The 22304-nt window shown below is 41.8% G+C and overlaps 1 protein-coding gene across 2 annotated transcripts in view; it reads left to right on the top strand.

The window, feature by feature from the left end:
• pde4dip (phosphodiesterase 4D interacting protein) overlaps window positions 1–22304 on the top strand; it is a 536621-nt gene that overhangs the window by 64881 nt on the left and 449436 nt on the right. For both annotated transcript variants that reach the window (XM_068037361.1, XM_068037360.1), the window contains exons 2-3: window positions 7194–7243; window positions 12521–12588. In XM_068037361.1, the coding sequence (XP_067893462.1) occupies window positions 7194–7243; window positions 12521–12588 (118 nt within the window). The remainder of the gene's footprint in view (window positions 1–7193; window positions 7244–12520; window positions 12589–22304) is intronic.

Genomic DNA, 22304 nt, shown 5'->3' with positions numbered 1-22304 from the left:
GATAGGTGAGGCGGGGTTGCCAGGGCCAGTCCTGAAGGCCCCATTGAGGGAGGGGGTGGGGGTGTGATCGTGCAGTCCAAGGGGAGGGAGGTTAAAGTTGTTCCTGTTGTCCGAGCTCTCTGTTATAGTCACCACAGTGCGAGTTCTCTGGTAGAGTATCACAGCAGTCCGAGTTGTCTGGTACAGTGTCACCCTAGCATGAGGTGTGTGGCAGAATATCGGTGCCATTTTGGATGCTAAAGGTGTTGTGTCTCAAGGTGTTGCTTTGGGTATTATGCCAAAGTTTGCCTCATGGTATATTTTTGGTGATTTTACATTGCATATATGGAAACTACAATCAGATCTTCTGTGGTGTTGCTCATGGTGAATTGCAAGTTTTATAAGAACAGGAGTTTTATGTTGACTAGTATTACAGGGAATACTGACTTTAACAGTTGTGGGTTAGCCCTCGGATGAAAGAGTATTGAGATGGCTTTCAGGGGCTAGCAGTATTTTGAGGGGCGCACCCAGGGCCTGGGAACACCATGAAGCATCTCTAGAGTTCTGGGAACCTAGGAGTCCTGGAGCAGACTCTGGACTCTGGGATCACTAGAAGAGGAATTCTTGGATCTTGAGGTATTGAGTGAGAGGTCTCAAGATCTGGAATCATTGGAAGCAGTTCTGGGATCAGGCAATGCTACAACTGCAGTCTACAGCTTTGTAAGCAACGAGAGAGGTCACAAGATCTGAGAATACAGGGGAAGTCTAGGCAGAGGGTTCAGTGGGAATGTGGATGGGATTTTGTTTATCTGTATTGGTTGTTGCTGGGATCAGGCAGTATATATGGGAAATAAAGTCCAGTTGTCTTATTAAGGAGTTGGGTTCATTCAAACCATCAGAACCCAGTTCCGCACATGTTCCCATCCTTCTGCTCCTCCTCCCTCGAGCCATCTGCATCCTTTTTTATGCCCTCATGTTCCCGACAAGTTTTCTCCTTCATAAAATTAATTGATAGAAAATGACACTCATTTTTTTGATGTACACTTCTAAACTGCAGAATTGGAAACTTTTGTGTTTTTTCTTAATTATATATTGCTATTGTGGAGTAAATAGGACATCAACTTCGAACGTCCGCACATGCGAAGTTAAATGTGAAAATCAGGATATTGTTGTGAAGCTATTAAAACAATGATGGATGCAGTTACAATGGCAAAAGTCTGATCCAGATCATAATTACTCAGAGTAAAGTAGAAATAAACCTGATATAAAAAACAAAATACTGCAGATTCTGGAAATCAGAAACAAAACAGAAAGTGCAAGAACTACTCAGCAGGTCAGGCAGCATCTGTGAGAAACAAGAGTTAATGACCAGAAATGTTAACTTTGTTTCTCTCTCCACCGATGCTGCCTGACCTGCTGAGTGGTTATCGCATTTGCCGATAGAAATAGACCTGTATGGAAAGACATTATTATGCTTGTGCCTGAATGTAAATTAATTTAATTCATAGTATTTGCAAGCCTGCATTCCAGAGAATGGAATTCTCCATATGGCCTTAACTGTGCAAAAGGTGCAATGACTGCAGAGCATTTCTATGCCGAGACATAATGTGGAACAGCTGAAAATGTGCAGTAAATGAAAATCTGCAGCTGTCAAGTACACAAAGCAAACAGCAAATCTCTTCCCTGTACTACACTAAGGTTTAGCATTTTCAAGGGCATTAGCAGGAACCTAAGCCATGCTCTTTGAACTAATTGCCTTCAGGATACCATTAACCTAGATTTGGGCCTGTGTTATTGGCTTCAGATTTGGGCAGCTGCTCAATGAGTGCTCAGAAAACAGATGTGCTAAAAAGAATTATCTTAAAGCAATAGGCACTATAACCATTCATTTAGAAAGTAACATTGAAACGTTCAACTGGTAAATGAGCCACTCTTCATGCCACTGAGCCATACAGGCCAACAAGGTCACAGATTCCATCCCTAGTCTTTCTAGAGTTAGCTGGTCTCGGTTGGGGCAGTGAGAGGTACCACAGAGTTCCTGACGGCCCTTGTGTTAAGAATGGAGAGAAAGTCAGCCACAGGTCCTGTTGTTGGTCAGTATCCAGAAACCCCTACAGGAAAGCATGTGCATTTGAAGATCAGGAGAGGACAAAATAAGGCTTAACTGTAATTCACTCTATGGTCAAATACCCTGACACACACTCTGTAGGCTTACGTAAAGAACAAAGAACAGTACAGCCCAGGAACAGGCCATTCGGCCCTCCAAGCCTGCGCCGATCTTGATGCCTGCCTAAACTAAAACCTTCTGCACTTCCGGGGACCGTATCCCTCTATTCCCATCCTATTCATGTATTTGTCAAGATGCCTCTTAAACGTCGCTATCGTACCTGCTTCCACCACCTCCCCCGGCAGCAAGTTCCAGGCACTCACCACCCTCTGTGTAAAGAACTTGCCTCGCATATCCCCTCTAAACTTTGCCCCTCTCACCTTAAACCTATGTCCCCTAGTAACTGACTCTTCCACCCTGGGAAAAAGCTTCTGACTATCCACTCTGTCCATGCCACTCATAACTTTGTTAACCTCTATCATGTCGCCCCTCCACCTCCGTCGTTCCAGTGAAAACAATCCGAGTTTATCCAACCTCTCCTTATAGCTAATGCCCTCCAGACCAGGCAACATCCTGGTAAACCTCTTCTGTACCCTCTCCAAAGCCTCCACGTCCTTCTGGTAGTGTGGCGACCAGAATTGCACGCAATATTCTAAGTGTGGCCTAACTAAAGTTCTGTACAGCTGCAGCATGACTTGTCAATTTTTATACTCTATGCCCCGACCGATGAAGGCAAGCATGCCTTATGCCTTCTTGACTACCTTATCCATCTGCGTTGCCACTTTCAGTGACATGTGGACTTGTACTCCCAGATCTCTCTGCCTGTCAATACTCCTAAGAGTTCTGCCATTTACTGTATACTTCCCACCTGCATTAGACCTTCCAAAATGCATTACCTCACATTTGTCCGGATTAAACTCCATCTGCCATTTCTCCGCCCAAGTCTCCAACCGATCTATATCCTGCTGTATCCTCTGACAATCCTCATCACTATCCGCAACTCCACCAACCTTTGTGTCGTCCGCAAACTTACTAATCAGACCAGCTACATTTTCCTCCAAATCATTTATATATACTACAAACAGCAAAGGTCCCAGCACTGATCCCTGCGGAACACCACTAGTCACATCCCTCCATTCAGAAAAGCACCCTTCCACTGCTACCCTCTGTCTTCTATGACTGAGCCAGTTCTGTACCCATCTTGCCAGCTCACCTCTGATCCCGTGTGACTTCACCTTTTGCACCAGTCTGCCATGAGGGACCTTGTCAAAGGCTTTACTGAAGTCCATATAGATAACATCCACTGCCCTTCCTTCATCAATCATCTTTGTCACTTGCTCAAAAAACTCAATCAAATTAGTGAGACATGACCTCCCCTTCACAAAACCATGCTGCCTCTCGCTAATAAGTCCGTTTGTTTCCAAATGGGAGTAAATCCTGTCCCGAAGAATCCTCTCTAATAGTTTCCCTACCACTGACGTAAGGCTCACCGGCCTATAATTTCCTGGATTCTCCTTGCTACCCTTCTTAAACAAAGGAACAACATTGGCTATTCTCCAGTCCTCTGGGACCTCACCTGTAGCCAATGAGGATGCAAAGATTTCTGTCAAGGCCCCAGCAATTTCTTCCCTTGCCTCCCTTAGTATTCTGGGGTAAATTCCATCAGGCCCTGGGGACTTACCTACCTTAATGCTTTGCAAGACACCCAACACCACCTCCTTTTTGATAATGAGATGACTGAGACTATCTACACTCCCTTCCCTAGGCTCATCATCCACCAAGTCCTTCTCTTTGGTGAATACTGATGCAAAGTACTCATTTAGTACCTCGCCCATTTCCTCTGGCTCCACACATAGATTCCCTTCTCTGTCCTTGAGTGGGCCAACCCTTTCCCTAGTTACACTCTTGCTCTTTATATACGTATAAAAAGCCTTGGGATTATCCTTAATCCTGTTTGCCAATGACTTTTCATGACCCCTTTTAGCCCTCCTGACTCCTTGCTTAAGTTCCTTCCTACTGTCTTTGTATTCCTCAAGGGATTCGTCTGTTCCTAGCCTTCCAGCCTTTACGAATGCTTCCTTTTTCTTTTTGACGAGGCTCACAATATCCCACGTTATCCAGCGTTCCCAAAATTTGCCAACCTTATCCTTCTTCCTCACAGGAACATGCCGGTCCTGGATTCTAATCAACTGACATTTGAAAGACTCCCACATGTCAGATGTTGATTTACCCTCAAACAGCCGCCCCCAATCTAAATTCTTCAGTTCCTGCCTAATATTGTTATAATTAGCCTTCCCCCAATTTAGCACCTTCACCTGAGGACTACTCTTATCCTTGAAGAAAGATCATTTGGGCGAGGTACTGGAGGGTGTGGTGCCTGTGGAATTTGACACCAATATCTTCGAGAGGAGAGAAGAAAACTAGAGAAACAAAAACTCCAGCGACCCTCATCAAATGAATATGACCTCCTGCCACCCCAAAGCTGCACACTCATCACTGCCTGTACACAGTTAAAGTGACAACCCCAATATTCCACTTTCCTGTGAGTTGTGTGTGAATAAATTTACTTAAAAAAAATGTGATAAGTATTCCATTGTTCTGGATTCAAATAAAAAGGTGGAAACTTCCTATTTAGATACTCAAAACTGTCCTTTATCTCAAGAAGCAGCTCAATGGACCAAATAGTTAGTGCTCCATCTCAATAAGGCCAGAGGTAGCATGTCCATATTGTCTGATTCTACATTTTTTCCCCATTAGAGATGATAACTTTTCTTTAAGCATTGTCAGTGAACCCATGGGAATGGCAGACTGCATGTATCCTATTTCATGTTGAGAAATTTAGATTATTACCCAAAGCACAGAACAGGACACAATCTGGTTGAAAAGAGGGAAGGGCATGAGGTAATTCAAAAAGTATTGGTTAGGTGATGTCAAACTTGGGTTTCAAAACCTGTAGATTGCAATAGCTACTGCCCTGTTTCATTGTTGACATAAGTCTACAGTGTCCTTGTTCAGAAACTGGAACTGCTGTTTCTTTCTACCTAAACAAGGATATTTGCTCACAAGGTAGGGTTGGCACTGAAGAAGTAGGAATTGGTGCTTAAAACTAAAGATTTCACTCTGCGATCTTGCTTTTCCTGTCAAATTTTTATTTATAAACTATTCTTTATAATGTTTTTGCTGCACTAAATATATAGAGGAAATCTTCCTTCTGTTTCTTTAGTTATTTTTGAAATTATTGACCAATAGGGTTGATTTGGGTTAAAAATGATCTTGGAAATGATCCTTATTAGCATTATCCACCCCGCAAAGTGCCCATGTGTAGCTGTTGGAAGGATTGTACTCAGCTAAGAACACTCAGTATCTAGCCCCACATATAAATAATGACTTGGAGGAGCTGCCAAGCATTCATGGAACCATACAGCAGTTTAAACAAGCACCATTAAGAGAGGACAAAGGAGAGAGGAAGATAGGGGCCAAAAACAATAACTTTCAGCAGTCTACAGAAACTCTGGCCCTGTGTTCTGAACCAGGTGTGACTATGTTATAGGAGGTATGAGCCCTGTACCACAATTCCCTTTTTCCCTTTGTCTGGATGGTGATTTGCCTCTCTCTGCTTGCAGGTCCAAGTTTCTCAGGAAAAATCATGCCAGATGGGTCACATTATCATGAGCACTGAGATTTAATGTAATGTTTCAATCCACTAATTCATATCATGAATCTCATGTGGGGCCATATTTGACTGTGAAACCTGTCCGCAGTGAACACGGTCTGTATGTAGAAACAGACCAGAATATTGCTGCCCTTGAAATGACAACAGTGGATTTCTCCACCTATACATGCTTGCCAGAACACTGAACTAAGGATTCTGTTTGCAAGTAAACTACTAAACATTTATCATCTTAAGATGATGTCAAATTCCTCTTTAAATTATCACCAGTAGTGAATGGTTACGCCAAATGTGTGACCATCCAAAAATTCTTTGTTCGCCCAATTAACGAAGAGACTATGACTGACTTGTAGTCAACTGGATAGTTGTCTTCCATTGTGAATTTTGTAGTTTGGAAGCCAGAAATTTTTGTTGGCAACCATGACTGGTGGTTAACTGTTAAAGCCATTGAAGCCATTATGCTGCATTCCTCAGGTAAAGGTAGTCATCAGTTTAAGGATTTACAAGAATGTTGCTAGGGCTTGAAATTTGCAACTATGAGGAAAGATTGGATCGGCTAGAGTTGTTTTCCTTAGAACAGAGGAGGCTGGGTGGTGACTTAACTGAGGTGTACAAAATTATGAGGGGCCTAGATAGAGTAGACAGGAAGGACCTGTTTCCCCTAGCAGAGAGGTCAATTACCAGGGTGCACAGATTTATGGTGATTGGTAGAAGGATTAGAGGGGACATGAGGAAAAACCTTTCACCCAGAGGGTGGTGGGTGTCTGGAATTCACTGCCAGGAACAGTGATGGAGGCAGAAACCCTCAGTTCTCTTAAAAGGTACCTGGACATGCACCTGAAGTTCTATAACATGCAAGGCTATGGACCAAATGCTGGAAGGTGGGATTAGATTGGGCGGCTAGTTCTTTTGGCCAGCGCAGACACGATGGGCTGAATGGCCTCCTTCTGTGCCATAATTTTTCTATGGTTCCAAGGATGGGATTTATCAGTGTTTACTTTGGAGCTTTATTAAACACTGTTAAAATTGTGAAGGAAAACATTAAATGGCAACAAATTCAGTGTAAATATAGCAAAAAGAATTTTATACTGATCAGAAAAGCAGGTTCAGGTCATAGAGTATTCATTCTCAATGTGATCTCAGTATGAATGTGTAAAAGGCAAAAGTATCATATTAGGACTTGTGACTTAATCATAAAGAAAAATAACCAGTCAGAAGCAGCATTTGCAGGTTGAATGCAAGTAAAGTAGTTGTAAAAATGGCTACAATACCAAAATCAGGTCAAAATTACAATAGACTAATTGGCCTAGGGGGAAAACTGGGAGCTTTTCAGTAAAAGAAAGTAAAAACTAAGCCACTGATAAGTCAGAGTGTTGTTCCTTTATGCTGTTTAGTGGGATGGAAAATAAGACAACTGATGCTATCTTTGTGTTGCAGAGAGTACCTCAGTGAAGACACCACTCTACCTACCAGCAGTCATGTGGCAAGTAAGTAAGCGCAACCACTACTTTTATTTTAAGAGATGGACTAAGCAGTCATTAGGATTTCAGTCAATCATGATTCTGTGTTTGAAACTATCCACTCAAACTGTGAAAATTTGCCAAGTGTACAATCAATTACCTGAGGGTAAATTTTAATTGCCTGGTGTTAGCACAGAGCCTCACTCATCAGGAACACAGATTGTAAAACCATGGAAATGTAAATCAAGTGAGGTATAAAACTGGATGCCTATCACCCATTTTTTTGTGTGGTGATAAATGTTAAAATTACCCCCAAGAAGTGTGCTCTTTCATTTGTTTGTTGGTGCTATCTTCTTCCCAGAAGGTTGACTGTCATGGATCTCCATCTCTGTATGTCCTGTGCTGCCTTTACATATTCTGCACAGGTCAACTGCATCCAGTCCATTATATCTATCATCCATTTTCTTCTCTGCTTCCCTCTCCTATGTTTTCCTTTGATCTTTCCTTCCAATAATTGTCGTTGTCCACTTTCTGCTCTAATGATGGGACCGAAATATTACATCTTTCTCTCTTTGATGTTATGCATTAATTTCCTCTTTTCTCCAGCCATTTCCAGCACTTCCTCATTAGTCTTTCTGTCTGTGTAGGAAATACGGAACATTTTCCTGTTTTTCCACATCTGAAATGCAAGCAAAAACTTATCAATTGTCTCTTTGTTTGTTGTCCATTACTCGAGGCATATAACATAAATGTCAAATGTAGCACCTTATCATTCTTTTCTTAAGATTCAGGGTCAGTTTCTTTGATGTTAACAAGTCCTTCATTCTGACAAAGCTGGTCTTGGCTATTTCAATTCTCCTTCAGATCTCACAAGCACATCTCCCATCATCTGTGATAATCTGCCCCAGGTAAGTGAACCTTTTCATTTGTTCCAGGACTTGTCCATTTACTTCAATTTTCATTTCCGGGTTTAGGTCTGTTCTTATCACCATTGTCTTGATTTACTTCACATTCATTCTTAATCCATGTTCCATATTCCTGGCATTCACTTTGTTTATAATTTCCTGTAGTGCCTCTTCTGAATTTATAATCAGTGCAGTATCAGCTGCATATTTCAAGTTGTTAATGTTCAACCCACCAATATTACAACCTGGTAGATGTTCTGTGTTTCTGAAGATAGCTTCAGTATACAGGTTGAACAGTTTTGGGGACATAACACATTCCTGGTGCACTCCGCTTTTGTTTGGGAAACTGACAAGCCGCTATAAAGTGTCATCAGTGCTGATTGCTTCCAATATAGATTCTGACTTATCCTTTTATAATTTCTGTCAATTTCTAGTTTGTTTAAGCACCTTATTATTTTCTGATGGTCAACTCTATCAAATGCCTTCTCATAGTCTATAAAGCATACATACACAGGTTTTTGCACTTGCAGGTATCTTTCAATGACTACTACTCTCAAGTTAAAAATGCTGTCTCTGGTTCCTTTCTTTGCTCTGAATCCTGACTATCATCTATCTCTGCTTTGATTGACTGGTCATTTCTTTCCAAAATGATTATTAGAATCATTTTCATCACATGGCCAATGAAGTGTGCTAATACTGCATTAAAATACATTGCATTACTTTATACTGCATTACCTCAAAATGTACTGGCTTACATGTCATCTTTTTCTCTTATTATGCCATTGGTACCATATGCTAAATATGCCCAAGAAAAATATTGCTGAGGACTATCACCAGTTTGTTGGATTCTGTAGTTTTATTTCAAGGAGCATTGAGGGTGAAATTGGCAAGTAATGCAAAACGGATCATAATGAGTTGGCAGCCTGTTATAAAACTGTTCGACTTTATTCTCCAAAGTCTTGGGACATTGACCATTGTAGGCTGTTTTGTGCTTTTGCCCAAGACCAATTTCACTCCAGTAATGCCCAATAATATTTGGCAAGCTATTTTTTATTTGCTTGGCAAATACTCAGATGCGGCGATACAGTCCACAATGTCATATAACATGATAATAGATATGACATTGAACTGTTTGATCTTTCTTCTGTCCCAGCTGCCTCCTTAAAATGCAAGGGTTTTTTTTGCAGATAAAAGCTAAAAATACCAATTTATTTATAAGTGCTGCCTCTACATATAAGCCCAGAATTGCAATGTTAACAATCTCAAGAGTTGCACCTCTCATCTGATTTTACTGAATATTGCCCCTCACACAAATTGTGATAAGCTGCCAATGCCTGGAGCTGGGAACTAAGCTCAATAATCAAGTGTACTTCAGGAAAGATTGCTAAAGAAACTAAGAAAATGTGCAAAAATGGCAAGCTACCCATCGAAATAACCAAATACAGGAAGTAAAATGCAACTAACATACCGCAGGCACAGTAGTGCAATGTGCTGCAGCATGTACAATCTACAGGATGCATTGCAGCAACTCAACAATCTTACTCCATCACCACAAGCTCTAACCGAGAAGGCCAAGAGCAGCAATGCCTTGGGAATACTATCATCTCCAAATCACACAGCATTGTGACTTGGAACATCCTGGGATTCCTTATCTGTTTCCAACCTGCAAGCATTATCATCATGAGGAGAGCAGCAGCTCAGGAAGGTCCACTACCTCAATTCAAATGAGGACCAAACCTGAAAAGGGTTTGGGCTTCCCACCATGGCTTTGAGAAGGTGCCATAGATGCCTCGCCCACTTTGTGCCAATTTGGGTCAGAGTTTGAAAATCTCCCACTCAGTGCTTCTAGAACACCCACAGACTCTGCATTTGTAGAACGTCCTTGTGCAAGCCCTATTTGGCTGACCATTAACTTTTCAAGCACAATTAGAGATGAGCAATGCGGGCAATAAAAGCTGGTCTTACCAGCAACACCCATATCTCATGAGTGAATTTTAAAAAACATGTTTATGCTGAGCCTGCACCTGCTGGCAGCACACTTCAGTTACATGCCATTTGGAGAAGCCCTGAAAATTTTGGGCAGCAGAACATTTTTTTAATGAGTTTGCACCTTTCAAATGTAGAAGGAAGACAACTGAAGAAGGGAAAATATTTTATTATGGTGTTGGATGTTGCATAATCTGATACCATCTTAATAGCTATCCATAAAATATTGCAATATGTTAGTAACTTAAATAAAACCAGTACATTAGCCAAATAGGAATAATAGGTATTGTCTGATTATTGTAGTGATGTTTGCTATTAGCCAGACTGGGCATTGCAATTTGAATGCCATATATCATTATTCTTTAGTGGATATATTATTTCACAATTTCCACGATGACCTTGGCAATTCTGAGTCATGAGATTCTGCTGTTGTGATAAGCTACACTGGGATTGGAGACAACAAGCTCAAATTGAGGCCAAGACCAAGTGATTTAACTAGCACTTAGTTCCTGGGTGAAACCCATTTGGTTAAGCACCAGAAGCATCAGTAGATGCCTCATTTAATGATTCTTTCCATTGCATGCGGATAAATTTCTGTGCTGCATTGGCCTGGCATGCTGCCCTTTCAACTGTGAGATGTGGCTTAGAATCCAACTCAGATTGATGGGTTTCTTCACTCCCTGTCAGCAATAAGACAGCTGGAAATGAAGTAAATTTGAGCATTCTCAACCCAGTCCCCAATGAATATGATTTCACCACACACTGCTTCAATACTCTGTTGGACAACTGCAATTCCTCCCCTGATTTATCTCAATGTACTCCAGTTTTCCAGTAAAAGTTGGTGGGGAATCGCCTCAGGCAGTCTTGCAGATGGGAGGGCATTTTAAAGGTCCACACCCTTTAAGAGGCCTGTTTGCAATTTATTTTTCCAGCCAACATTTAGGCTTTCATGAGTCTTGATGCTAGGTACAGTTTTTATTACTTTGCCCCAAGCTCCCTTTCGTGGCAGTAGAGGATTTGGCATGTGGAATGCTTGAAGCTGACATGATTGGTGGAAAAGGGGATTAGCGGAAGACTTCTGAGCAGGTCAGAAATACTGGCCCATACCCACCCACACCCTGATCCCTTCAGAGAAACAAAGCAAATCTCTTCCCAATGATGGCTGCATGAGCAGAACTCTGGCACCACAATGAGATGTGATATGCCCATCTAACCTTTATTCTGCCATATTCATCAGAAACCTCCCAATTACAGTATGCCATGTTTTACATGATATTGCATGAGAAAAAGGCAGGCCAGCATGATCAGGAGCCAGCATTTCCTGTTTGGCAACACCTGCCAAGATACCGCCAAGCAGTTTTGGCCCTGACATACCCACCTGGAAGTGGCTATGGTAAGCTGCCTTCTAAGAATCCGGATCAGCAGAGGAGAAGATGTTAAGCTCTTCCATCTGCTGCAAAGGGACCTGTGGCCACTCTACAGCATAAAGCTTCATGTATGCAGGAAGAGTAACAGTCAACTGTGGCCTAAAACTTGTTTGCACCTCCTAGCAGGTATCCTGCTAACTTATAGGATAGTTCTGTGGAGTGACACGGAGGAAAACACACCTCGCAAGAATTTGATGTAGCATCACCTCAACTTCAGCCACCATCATAGAGATCAGGTGTTGGGCTGCACCTTCCCTTGTCTGCAGATTCATGCTTGCACCCACCAGTGCCTTTCTCTTCATCCATTTGCTCCTTAATCACAGGAATTCGACCTTGATAAAGCCTGTTGATAGAGTGAGATGTCTTTTAACATATTTTGGGAGTTTTCTAAATTTTTGACCTTGTCCTTGTGACATTCCACTTTAATTGTCCCCATCTCTTTAAATTTAACTTGCATTCAGTTTTTGCCTCCTACCAGTGATGTTTGCACTCAAATTTTGAATCATTTTGTAAAATTACATGTGTTTAGCAGTTGGGATTCTAGTAGGACTTACAGCAGTGCAAAACAGATCAGAATTGTTTTTACCTGGAGATGAAAGTTTCTCCCACAAGACTATTTGTGATGTGCAAATATGTCTCAGATCATCCATGTTACTTTATGTATACTGGGTTGTACATTTAAAGAAAACGGCATCATATGTCATTCATCTTGTGGAAAGAGTAGTCACCAACCCACGTTGGCTCAGTAATAGTAGATTGTAGTAACTTGTATAGTTCTGTATGCAGCAATGTTTTAGATTTAGATCATATATCATGATTATTTGATGTATTTTTGTGTACAATAATGTTTGTATTGAATCTGTATCATAGTGCTTTACTATCATCCTGTACATGCTAGTGTTTTGGTTAGTGTATCTCAGTATTTTTCATCATATAATACTTTATTTCAATTTCAAATGCATGTCCCTTGTTTTTTTCTCTCTCAGCTCTTCTGAGTGACACAAAGGAGTCTGGACTCCCACTGCAGACACACACATTAAGAGAATTTGAAAAGGTAGGTTGGCTGCATGATTCATCAAATAAATATAAGAAGGTTATTCATCCCACCCTAGCTCATCAATCTACAAAACCTTCAATTTCCTCCAACATGTTATGAAACTCTTTTAAATGAATCCAGAATACTTGCTTCTGCTATCCTATCTGGAATTTCATGCCAAATGTTTATTACCGTGTCTGAGACAAAGCACTTCCTAACAACCATTTTAAAATAGCCTATCACCAGTTTCTTCTGAGATTCAGCAATTAAAATAGGTTTACACATTCCATATTCTATCAAAACGTCAATCACTTTTTACAAATATCTCTTTACTTCTAATTGAATGAGCAATGCAGATCATCTAGAGTAATATTTATCTAGACACAGTAAGATTATAAAATAACAACTGTGTCCAAATGAGGGGTGAGGGAAACTATCCATCAAATTGTTGCAGTCATCAATAATTAATGCATGATATCCATGTATCAGTCGCAATTGCTGTTTTCCAAACATATGGATCTTTATGTTAAAGTGTTTGTTCTCCCAAGGGAGGGGGAGGATGGTGTTCTACATTAGCACTGTAGTGAGCTTGTCATTGATTTGAATACCTCGTTAAACTCTTAGTCATTAAGATAAGCCCCATTAGCCCTCCCTATTCCATGTGACCTACCATGAACTTCATGGGCTTCTATTGGAACTTGCATTGCAATGTTTTTGGTACAGTTCAGCAACATCTGGTATTATCAATGAAGGGAACTGCTTTGATCTGGGCGGGGGGGCGGGGGGAGCGGGAATGGGAGGGTGTCTATTGGGAGCAAAAACGTTTATCTGTTCAAGACAAAAGGCAGAGTCTGTATTTTGAAGTTGCTGGTATTTTGTTTTGGCAAAGGGACCTGCTTAATAATCTCCAAATTTTATTAAAAAGATAAACTCTACTAAATGTTCCCATTGCAATTCTCCAATGTGAAATTATTCTTCTGGACTGCTTTATTGGCAATTACGATTGGAGAGGGATTTTATTAGTCATTAGGCAAAAGAATAATAAAAGGAAGAAAGAAGAGAGAGCAACTAAATAGTACATAATTATAATACAATTATAAAAATACTGGCTAAGGCACTGGGGTGGAGCTAGTATTTCTGGGTTATGTGGTTGTTACTGGGACCCCCTCGTGATAATTCTGGTATATGGAAAGCTCAGAATTTTTTTCATCTCCTGAGGCCCTCATCTAAAGATTTTAGAGGCAATATATCTTTCATCACCATCATCGACAGCTTGTGTTTTTGTAGAAACCCCCGCTAGAGTACGGAGAAGTAAGCAGCAGGACTGCCTCATTCCCTACCAGCTAACCTTGAGGGTCCTTGTCCCGAGTGAGTGAATGTATCTCTGTATTATGCAGACTATGCAGAGACATTATGGATCGTTTATGCAATGAAGCTGAGAATTAAACTCCTTGGTGTGCGCACTGTATATATCTCTGGGGATAATTTTAATTTTCGGTACTAATGTAAAGCAAGTAACCTCTTTACCCAACCACCATCTCGATTGCTGCTGATTCCCCCCTGCTCCCCAGCACCCCAATAGTTGTCACTACCCACACGCACCCGACCCCCACTCTATTCCCAGCCTCTGCCCTCTCCAGTTGTTGACAACTGCTATTCTCCCTCCTGAGCATCGCTACCCACCCTCCCAACCTGATCGCACCCCTTCCTAACCCTCTGGATAGATTGGACATTTTAAAAATAGCACAAAGGGATTTCAGTTTCTCTCTGCACTAATCTTTAATACACTGCTTAATATGTCCCTGTTACTATTGACAATATGTTACCACAGTCATTAACCCATTAAAATAGCACAGATAGGGATTTAACAAGAACGTGATAATTAAAGATTAATGCATAAAGGAAAGTAAATCTCATATAGTGTGCCATATAATAGATAATCATTGTGTGCCACTTACTGTATTTACTCCATTTAGTGCTCCAAAAGGGTGTTGCATTCAGTGGACAATTAGAATACTCAATGTTGGCCATTCAACAAATCAGTCAGTTTGGTTTGGTTTCTAGATCCTTGAACTAGTCCATGGGCTGTATTCCCAAATATTACCATTTTAAAAAAAAGGTCTTTCTCAACCCCTCTTATCCTGTGGGCCTAGGGTAACCAAGCTATTATCTCTGGGAACTTAAATGTGCATATTTCATCTGTGGCTTATAATACCACTTAACCACTCAGTGGGAACCAGCTGAAGAAAAACAGCATATGTACAAGAAAATACAAGTTTTGTACTGCGTAAGTATTACTTTATTATATTAAAACCAATACAATTCATTTCTGGGCAACACACATGAGGAAGGATGTCCAGGCCTTGGAGAGCTTGCAGAGGTGATTTGCCAGAACGATACCAGGATGAGTTATATGGAGAGACTAAAGAAGCTGGGATTGTTTTTCTTAGAGCAGTGAAGGTTAAGGGGACATTCAAGAGAGGTATTCAAAATTCTGAAGGGTTTTGATAGAGTGGACAGGAGGACATAGCTTTAAGATAATTGGTAAATGATCCCTGGGAGAGATGAGGGGAATTGCTTCTATGCAGTGAGTTGTTATGATCAGGATTGCACTGCCTGAAAGAGCAGTGGAAGCAGCTCCAGAAGTAACTTTCAAAAGGGAATTGGATAAATACTTGAAAATGAAAATTTGCAAGGCTATAGAGAAAGAAGAGTGGAGTGGTACTAATTGAATATCTCTTTCAAAGATCCAGCACAGACACAATGGGCCAAATGGCTTCCTTATATGCTGTAAGATTGTATGTTTGTGACTTTCCCCAATATTTAATTGTGTTTTTACTTCCCACAGCATTTGCTTTAACAAATCTTCACACTGCAGGCAAAATAATTAGTAGTAAAAGACTGCCTGACTAAGATTAAAATCTAATAAATCCAATAGGAATTCAGGAGAAATTTCTTTACTCAGAAAGTGGTGACAATGTGAAACTTGCCACCATGTGGAGTAGTTGAGGTGAATAGCATAGATACATTTAAGGGAAATCTGGATATGTATATGAGGGAGCAAAGAGTCAAAGAATATGTTGATAAGATTAGATGATGTAAGTTGGGAGGAACCTTGTGGAGCATAGACCTATTGGGCCGAATCATCCCTTTCTGTGCTGTTAATTCTATCTAATATGTAAATTTCCAATCCTGAATCCTGTCTAAAGAGCGTATGACTTTTATAGCTCCAGTGACTGTCATGTGTAATTCATATTGGGTTATATAGGCTTACAGTGAATACTTCCTTAAAACAATAAAAGCCAATGGAAGCAACATGAGGACTTTGAATGCAGTCTTTGCAGAAGATTGTTGTAATTTGGAATAATAGTGAATAATACAAAACAGCTGTACGTCTGGTTTCTTTGAAGAATAACTCATTCTTGCTGAGGGTGCTAGGCATAACTACTTTTTTCAAAGCTCAAAAATTGATTTTGTCTGACATTAACCTGATGCTATTACTAAATTTCAGAGTGGCGTGAGAGAAAGTGAAAGCATAGCACATAATTGGTCCTGGTTCTTGGGAAGAACAAAGTTAAAGTTTTTTTTGAAGTGGCTGAGACATGATGTAATATGTATTTCAAAGTGATTTACCATATCAATAAGCAACTCATTGCAAAATGATGATGTTGTATATCTATCATCCAGAATTGTGGTGTTTGCTTTATCCATCTACCCTCCCAACCCCCACTCTACTCCAAAACCTCTCTAACACACTGGAAAGATGGTTTCATAGATGTGGATAGCCATCTTGCACCTCATCATTCTTCATGTGTTAGTTCAGACTTTTAAGAATAAGCAGACTATTCAACCAATTACTAACCAGTACTGTTCTCAGTCATGTTCACACATGCTCACTTTCCAGCGGAAGTTACTGAATAGTGATCAGGAGTGAGAACCCAAGCTGATTTTTGTTTTCTTTTGGAAGCCATCCCTAGCATAGGGGCACACAGGCCCATTGAAGCTTTTACACAGCTGCAATTGGCTAACAGCTCAGACCAGTGATAAACCTTGGACTTTCTAGTCTGTGTGGCTGAGCACCACGGAAGATAATACACTTACCCACTGAGCCATCAGAGGAAATCCTGACATTTTCTGTTTGTAATTAGATATTTGTAAGAGGGCTATGGTTTTTACCTGTTTTGATTAACAAACTCTTAGGGTGGTATTTTATGCTCTCCCCCGAGGGCGTTTAATCGGTCAGTATGGTGGCGGGTGGGGACCTCGCCACCTTCCTGCCTCCACTCGACTAAGTCCGTGGTGGGAAGGCCTGTGAATGGCCTTCCTGCCTGCCGCCAATTGAGGCCATTAAGGGGCAATTAATGCCCAATTAAGGGGCTCTGCCCGCCAATACTGGTAATAACCAAGTGGTAGGTGGGCCTGTCGCCATGTGGGGAACACAACATGGAAACCCATGCAGGGTTGCTTGTGGTCTTCCGGGCTGGGGGATCAGGCACTGAGAGTCTTTGAACGAGGAACCCAGCATTGAGAAAGGGGGCCCACTGAGAGCCACACCCATCACCTTGCTGCCAACCCCCCCTAGACCTCCTCTCCACTAACCCCCAAATTGCCAACCACCTCTCCCCCCACCACCCTCCACTGCCATCACACCTCTAGCCAGGCTCGCTCTGCAAACCTGGGCCTCTGGTGGATGTCGTTCGGCAGCGGCCATCACCTCCCCGGTGGCGCTGCCATGCAAAAGAGCTGCCGACCTCTGATTGGCTGGCAGCTCTCGGTGGGTGGGACTTCCTGCCCCGAGGGTCGTAATCCCGAGAAATGCCTCCAGGTGGCCTGTGAATTGCCTGATTTGCTCGTCATTTGAGGGGCCTTCTCCAACGGAGGCAATGCGTGTCTCCTGCCGGCTTCGGTGGCCAAGACCCCCGTCACCTCCATAAATTTCCCCCACCCCTATAGAATCCCGCATTGTAAAAATGACATTAATAGACACAGTGCTGTCTTCGAACAGGTTGTTCTGGAATAGACACCTTGAACTAATAAATACACACTACTATTGCCTCACACTGCAGCCAACTCTTTTTCCCTTGTTCCATTACAGAACTTACCATCATTTAGACTACTATCTAGACCAGTGACCCTGAAATCACCATTGATTTTGCATATTTACTTCTGTGTGTGCATGTTATAATGGGAAACTCTTCCAGTCATATCTTACTTGAGCCTTATCCATTTTGTAGTTATAGAGAGAGACAGCATTGAAACAGGCCCTTCGGCCCACTGAGTCTGTGCTGACCATCAACCACCCATTTTTACTAATCCTACATTAATCCCATTTTCCCTACCACATCCCCACAATTCTTCTACTACCTACCTACACTAAGGGCAATTTACAATGGCCAATTTACCTATCAACCTGCAAGTCTTTGGCGGTGGGAGGAAACCGGAGCACCCGGCAGAAACCCACGCAGTCATAGGGAGAACTTACAAACTCCGCACAGGCAGTACCCAGAACCAAACCCGGGTTGCTGGAGCTGTGAGGCTGCGGTGCTAACCACTGCGCCACTGTGCTGCCCTTGTACTTGTGGCTTCGAGTTGTGTGATCCAGAGTCTTGGGAAAGAGACTAAGGCAACAAACTAATGGTTATTTCTGCCGAACAGGATTAAAGATCATGTTCAGGATAAAGAGAAGAATTGAAATAAGACTTTGATAAGGAGAAAATGATGACCCAAACAATGTTCATGCTAAAGTAATTATTGAAATTCAAGATATACAAAGCTAGTGAAATTATTGACATTGGTATTATGATTTGAATTCACTCCAGATGCTTGTTTTCACTGAAGGTAAAAGTCTGCTGCCATAATTTTGTTTGATGGGTAACTTGAATTTTCCTGGAATTAAGTGACACAATGGTTTACCCTTTCTTGTGGTGGGAAGTGCAGCTGAAAAACTTTTTTGAAAATATACAAAACTGTTTCCTGAGTCAACATGTCAATGAAATAACCAGGGATAATCATAGATTTAGTGAGCCTAACCTTGTATTGGGCCTCTATGTGGGGGAACATCTGGGCAACAGTGACCACAACATTATACGGTTTCAGTTGGCTCGTAGAACTAAAAGCACTGAGAAGCTACAACTTTACCAGATTTCAGAAGAGCAAACTTGGTTAAAATGGCAGACAATGTGGAATGGGTAAATTGGCTGGTGGTGAGACCAATATAGAATACAAATAGAAAGTTTTTAAGGACATGATAGAAAAAATGTGCAATACAAATATGAACACAAAGTCAAAAAAGGGAATATGGTAAGAAAAAGCCAAGGTGGCTGACTATTCATGTTCAAAGACATAGAAGATGGAAACAGAAATGTTTCTGTAAATTAAAGGCATCTAATATTCAACTAAACAAAGTTAGGTACAGGAAACAGCTGAAGAAAAAGAAGGCTGCTATTAGATCAGCTAAAAGGATAATGGAAAAGTGGATTGTGGAAATAATTTTTTCAGTTATATGAAGAGTCAGGGAACTGTATTGGGCCATTGAAGGATGTCCAAGCACAGATTGCAAAGAACCCGGGGTAAGGCAGAAATATCAAACGAGTACTTTGCATCAGTCTTCAATTATGAAGACAATGCACAACAGTTAAAATGTAATGATTTCAATAATTAAACTAGTAATTTTTACAAAGGTGAACATACTGTTTTAGATAGAATTAAGAACCAGAAAATAGATAGAACAGCCATGCCAGATGATATCTGCCCAAGAGTCCGCCACAAGATAGGACACATTCTGTGCGAGCCCCTAGCTTGTATTTTTAATGACTCACTGTACTGTGGGTATTATAACATAGTGGTTATGTTACTGGACTAGTTATCCAGAGGCCTGGACTAGTAATGCAGAGATGTGGGTTCCACAGCAGCAGTTTGTGAATTTGAATTCAGTTAATTAAGTAAATCTGCAATAAAAAGCTAGTGTCATGAAGCTATCAGATTATCATTTAAAAATCCACCTGGTTCATCATGTCATATAGGGAAGGAAATCTGTTGTCTTTACCCGGTCTGGGCTATATGTGACTCCAGATTCACAGCAATGTGGTTGACTCTTAACTGTCCTCTAAAATGGCCTGGCAAATCACTCAGCTCTGTCAAACCACTACAAAAAGTACAATAAGAATAAAACTGGATGAACCACTCAGCATCGACCTAGGCATCAGATTCGATCACAACAAAGTCAACCCTGCAAAGTCCTCCTCACTAACAGCCGGAGGCTTGTGCCAAAATTGCAAGAGCTGCCCCCAGACTAGTCGAGAAACAACCCAATACAGTCATACTCACGGAATCATACCTATCAGCCAGCATCACAGACTCCCACAGAATCACCCACAGGCAGGACTCCTCCATCACCCACCAGAGGTGGTGGCTCAATAGTATACAACCATGGTCCTCAACATTGATTCCAGACCCCACAAAGTCTTGTGGAATTAGGTCAAATATGGGCAAGGAAACTTCCTCCTGATTACACCATCCCTCAGCTGATGAATTAATACTGCTATTGAACACCAGTTGGAAGAAGCACTGAGTGTGAAAGGGCACAGAATGTTCTCTGTTTGGGGGATTCAATATCTGTCGTCAACAGTGACTCGACATAGCTACCAGCCTGGCTTGGGGTGCTGAGAGAACCAACATGAGGAGAAAACCTACTTGACTTCCTCCTCACCAACCCACCTGTCGCACATCCATCTGTCCACGGTAGGCGTGACCACCACACAGTTCTTGTGGAGAACAAGTTCCATCTTCACACTGAGGAGACACTCTATTGTGTTGTGTGGCCCAATCCACTGTGCTAAATGGTACAGATTCAGAACAGACCGAGCAGCTCAAAACTGGTAATCCATGAGGCAGCAGAGAGTTGTATTCCACCACAAACTGTAATCTCATGGCCTGGCATATAATGCCAGGCGACCAAACCTGGTTCAATGAGGGGTATACAACAGCATGTCAGGAGCAGCACTGGGCATACCTGAAAATGAGGTGCCAACCCGCTGAAGGTACAGCACATACACACTAAACAGCGAAAGCAGCATGCTATAGAGCTAAGCAACCCCAGACCCAACGGACCCGATCAAAGCTCTACAGTCCTGGTGATGGACAATAAAACAATAATGGGAGAAGAGGTTTCCATAAATATCCCTATTCTCAATGATGGCAGAGCTCAGCACATGGGTGCAAAAGACAAGGCTGAAGCATTCGCATCCATCTTCAGCCAGAAGTGCTGAGTGGATGATCCATCTCAGCTCCTCCTGAGGTCCCATCATCACAGATGCCAGTCTTCAGCCAGTTCAATTCACTCCAGTGATATCAAGATATGGCTGAGTGCACTGGATACAGCAAAGTTTATGGGCCCTGACAGTATCTTGGCTGTAGTGCTAAAGACCTGTCCTCCAGAACCGGCCGCGCCTCTAGCCAAGATGTTCCAGTACAGTTACAAATTGGCATCTACCTGACAAAGCGGAAAATTGCCCAGGTATGTTCTGTTCTCAAATTCAGTCCAGCCAATTATCACAGCAGCAACCTGTTCCCAATGAACAGCAAAGTGATGAAGATGTCATCAACAGTGCTATCAAGCAGCACTTGCTCAGCAATAACTTAGCTGCACACCAATGCTCAGTTTGGGTTCTGTCAGGATCACTAGGCTCCAGACCTCATTACAGCCTTGGTCCAAACATGAACAAAAGAGCTGAATTCCAGAAGTGAGTTGTGAGTGACTGCTCTTGACATCAAGGCAGCATTTGGCCAAGTATGGCACCAAACAGCCCCAGTAAAATAGAAGTAATGGGGATCAGGGGAAGATTCTCCACTGGCTGAAGTCATACCTAGGACAAAGGAAGGTAGCTGTGGTTGTTGGAAACCAATCATCTCAGCCCCAGGACATTGCTGTATGAGTTCCTCAGAGCAATGTCCCAGGCCGAACCATGTTCAGCTGCTTTATCAATGACCTTCCCCACAACACAAGGTCAGAAGTAGGGGATGTTTGCTGATGATTGCACAGTTTTCAGTTGGATCGCAGTTACTCAGATACTGAAGCAGTCTGTGCCTGCATGCAGCAAGACCTGGACAACCTTTAGGCTTGGGTTGCAAGTCATGATAAAGGGCTGCACAAGAGGCTTCTCTATGAACTCGAAGCCTCTGGTATTAGTGGTAATATATTGAGCCAGATTGAGAACTAGCTGGAAGGAGGTGGATGCATAAAATAATTATTGATGGATTTGTATCTGTTTGGAGACTAGTTACCATTTCCAGCAGGGATCGGTATTGGGACCATTGCTGTTTGCTGTTTTTATCAATTAGCTAGATGTAGGCATTGGGGCCCCAATCTGCAATTTGCAGATGTTACTAAGATCAGTGCAAGTGTCAGGGCTGTAGACAAAGCTCAACTGCTTTAGGCAGATCTTGATATGTTGCATTATCTGGGCTTATGACGTGCAAATGATTTTTAATTTGAAAAAGTGCAGTGTTATGCATGTAAGCAGGGTAAATGTTCAACATACATAAAATCTTCAGGGAAAAGCATTAAAGAAGATGAAGAAAAAAAGAGACTTAGACATTCCAGTGCATACATCTCGAGAGGTTCATGAGCAAGCCATGAAGTGATGGAACAAATTGGGTGTTGGGGTGCATATATAAGATACCTAATTATAAGACAAAGCATACTACTTTTCCTTGTACAAGACATTGGTCACTTG

Source organism: Heterodontus francisci, chromosome 8 (assembly GCF_036365525.1).
Source record: "Heterodontus francisci isolate sHetFra1 chromosome 8, sHetFra1.hap1, whole genome shotgun sequence".
Taxonomy (NCBI): domain Eukaryota; kingdom Metazoa; phylum Chordata; class Chondrichthyes; order Heterodontiformes; family Heterodontidae; genus Heterodontus; species Heterodontus francisci.
This window is presented reverse-complemented; position numbering and strand designations above follow the sequence as displayed.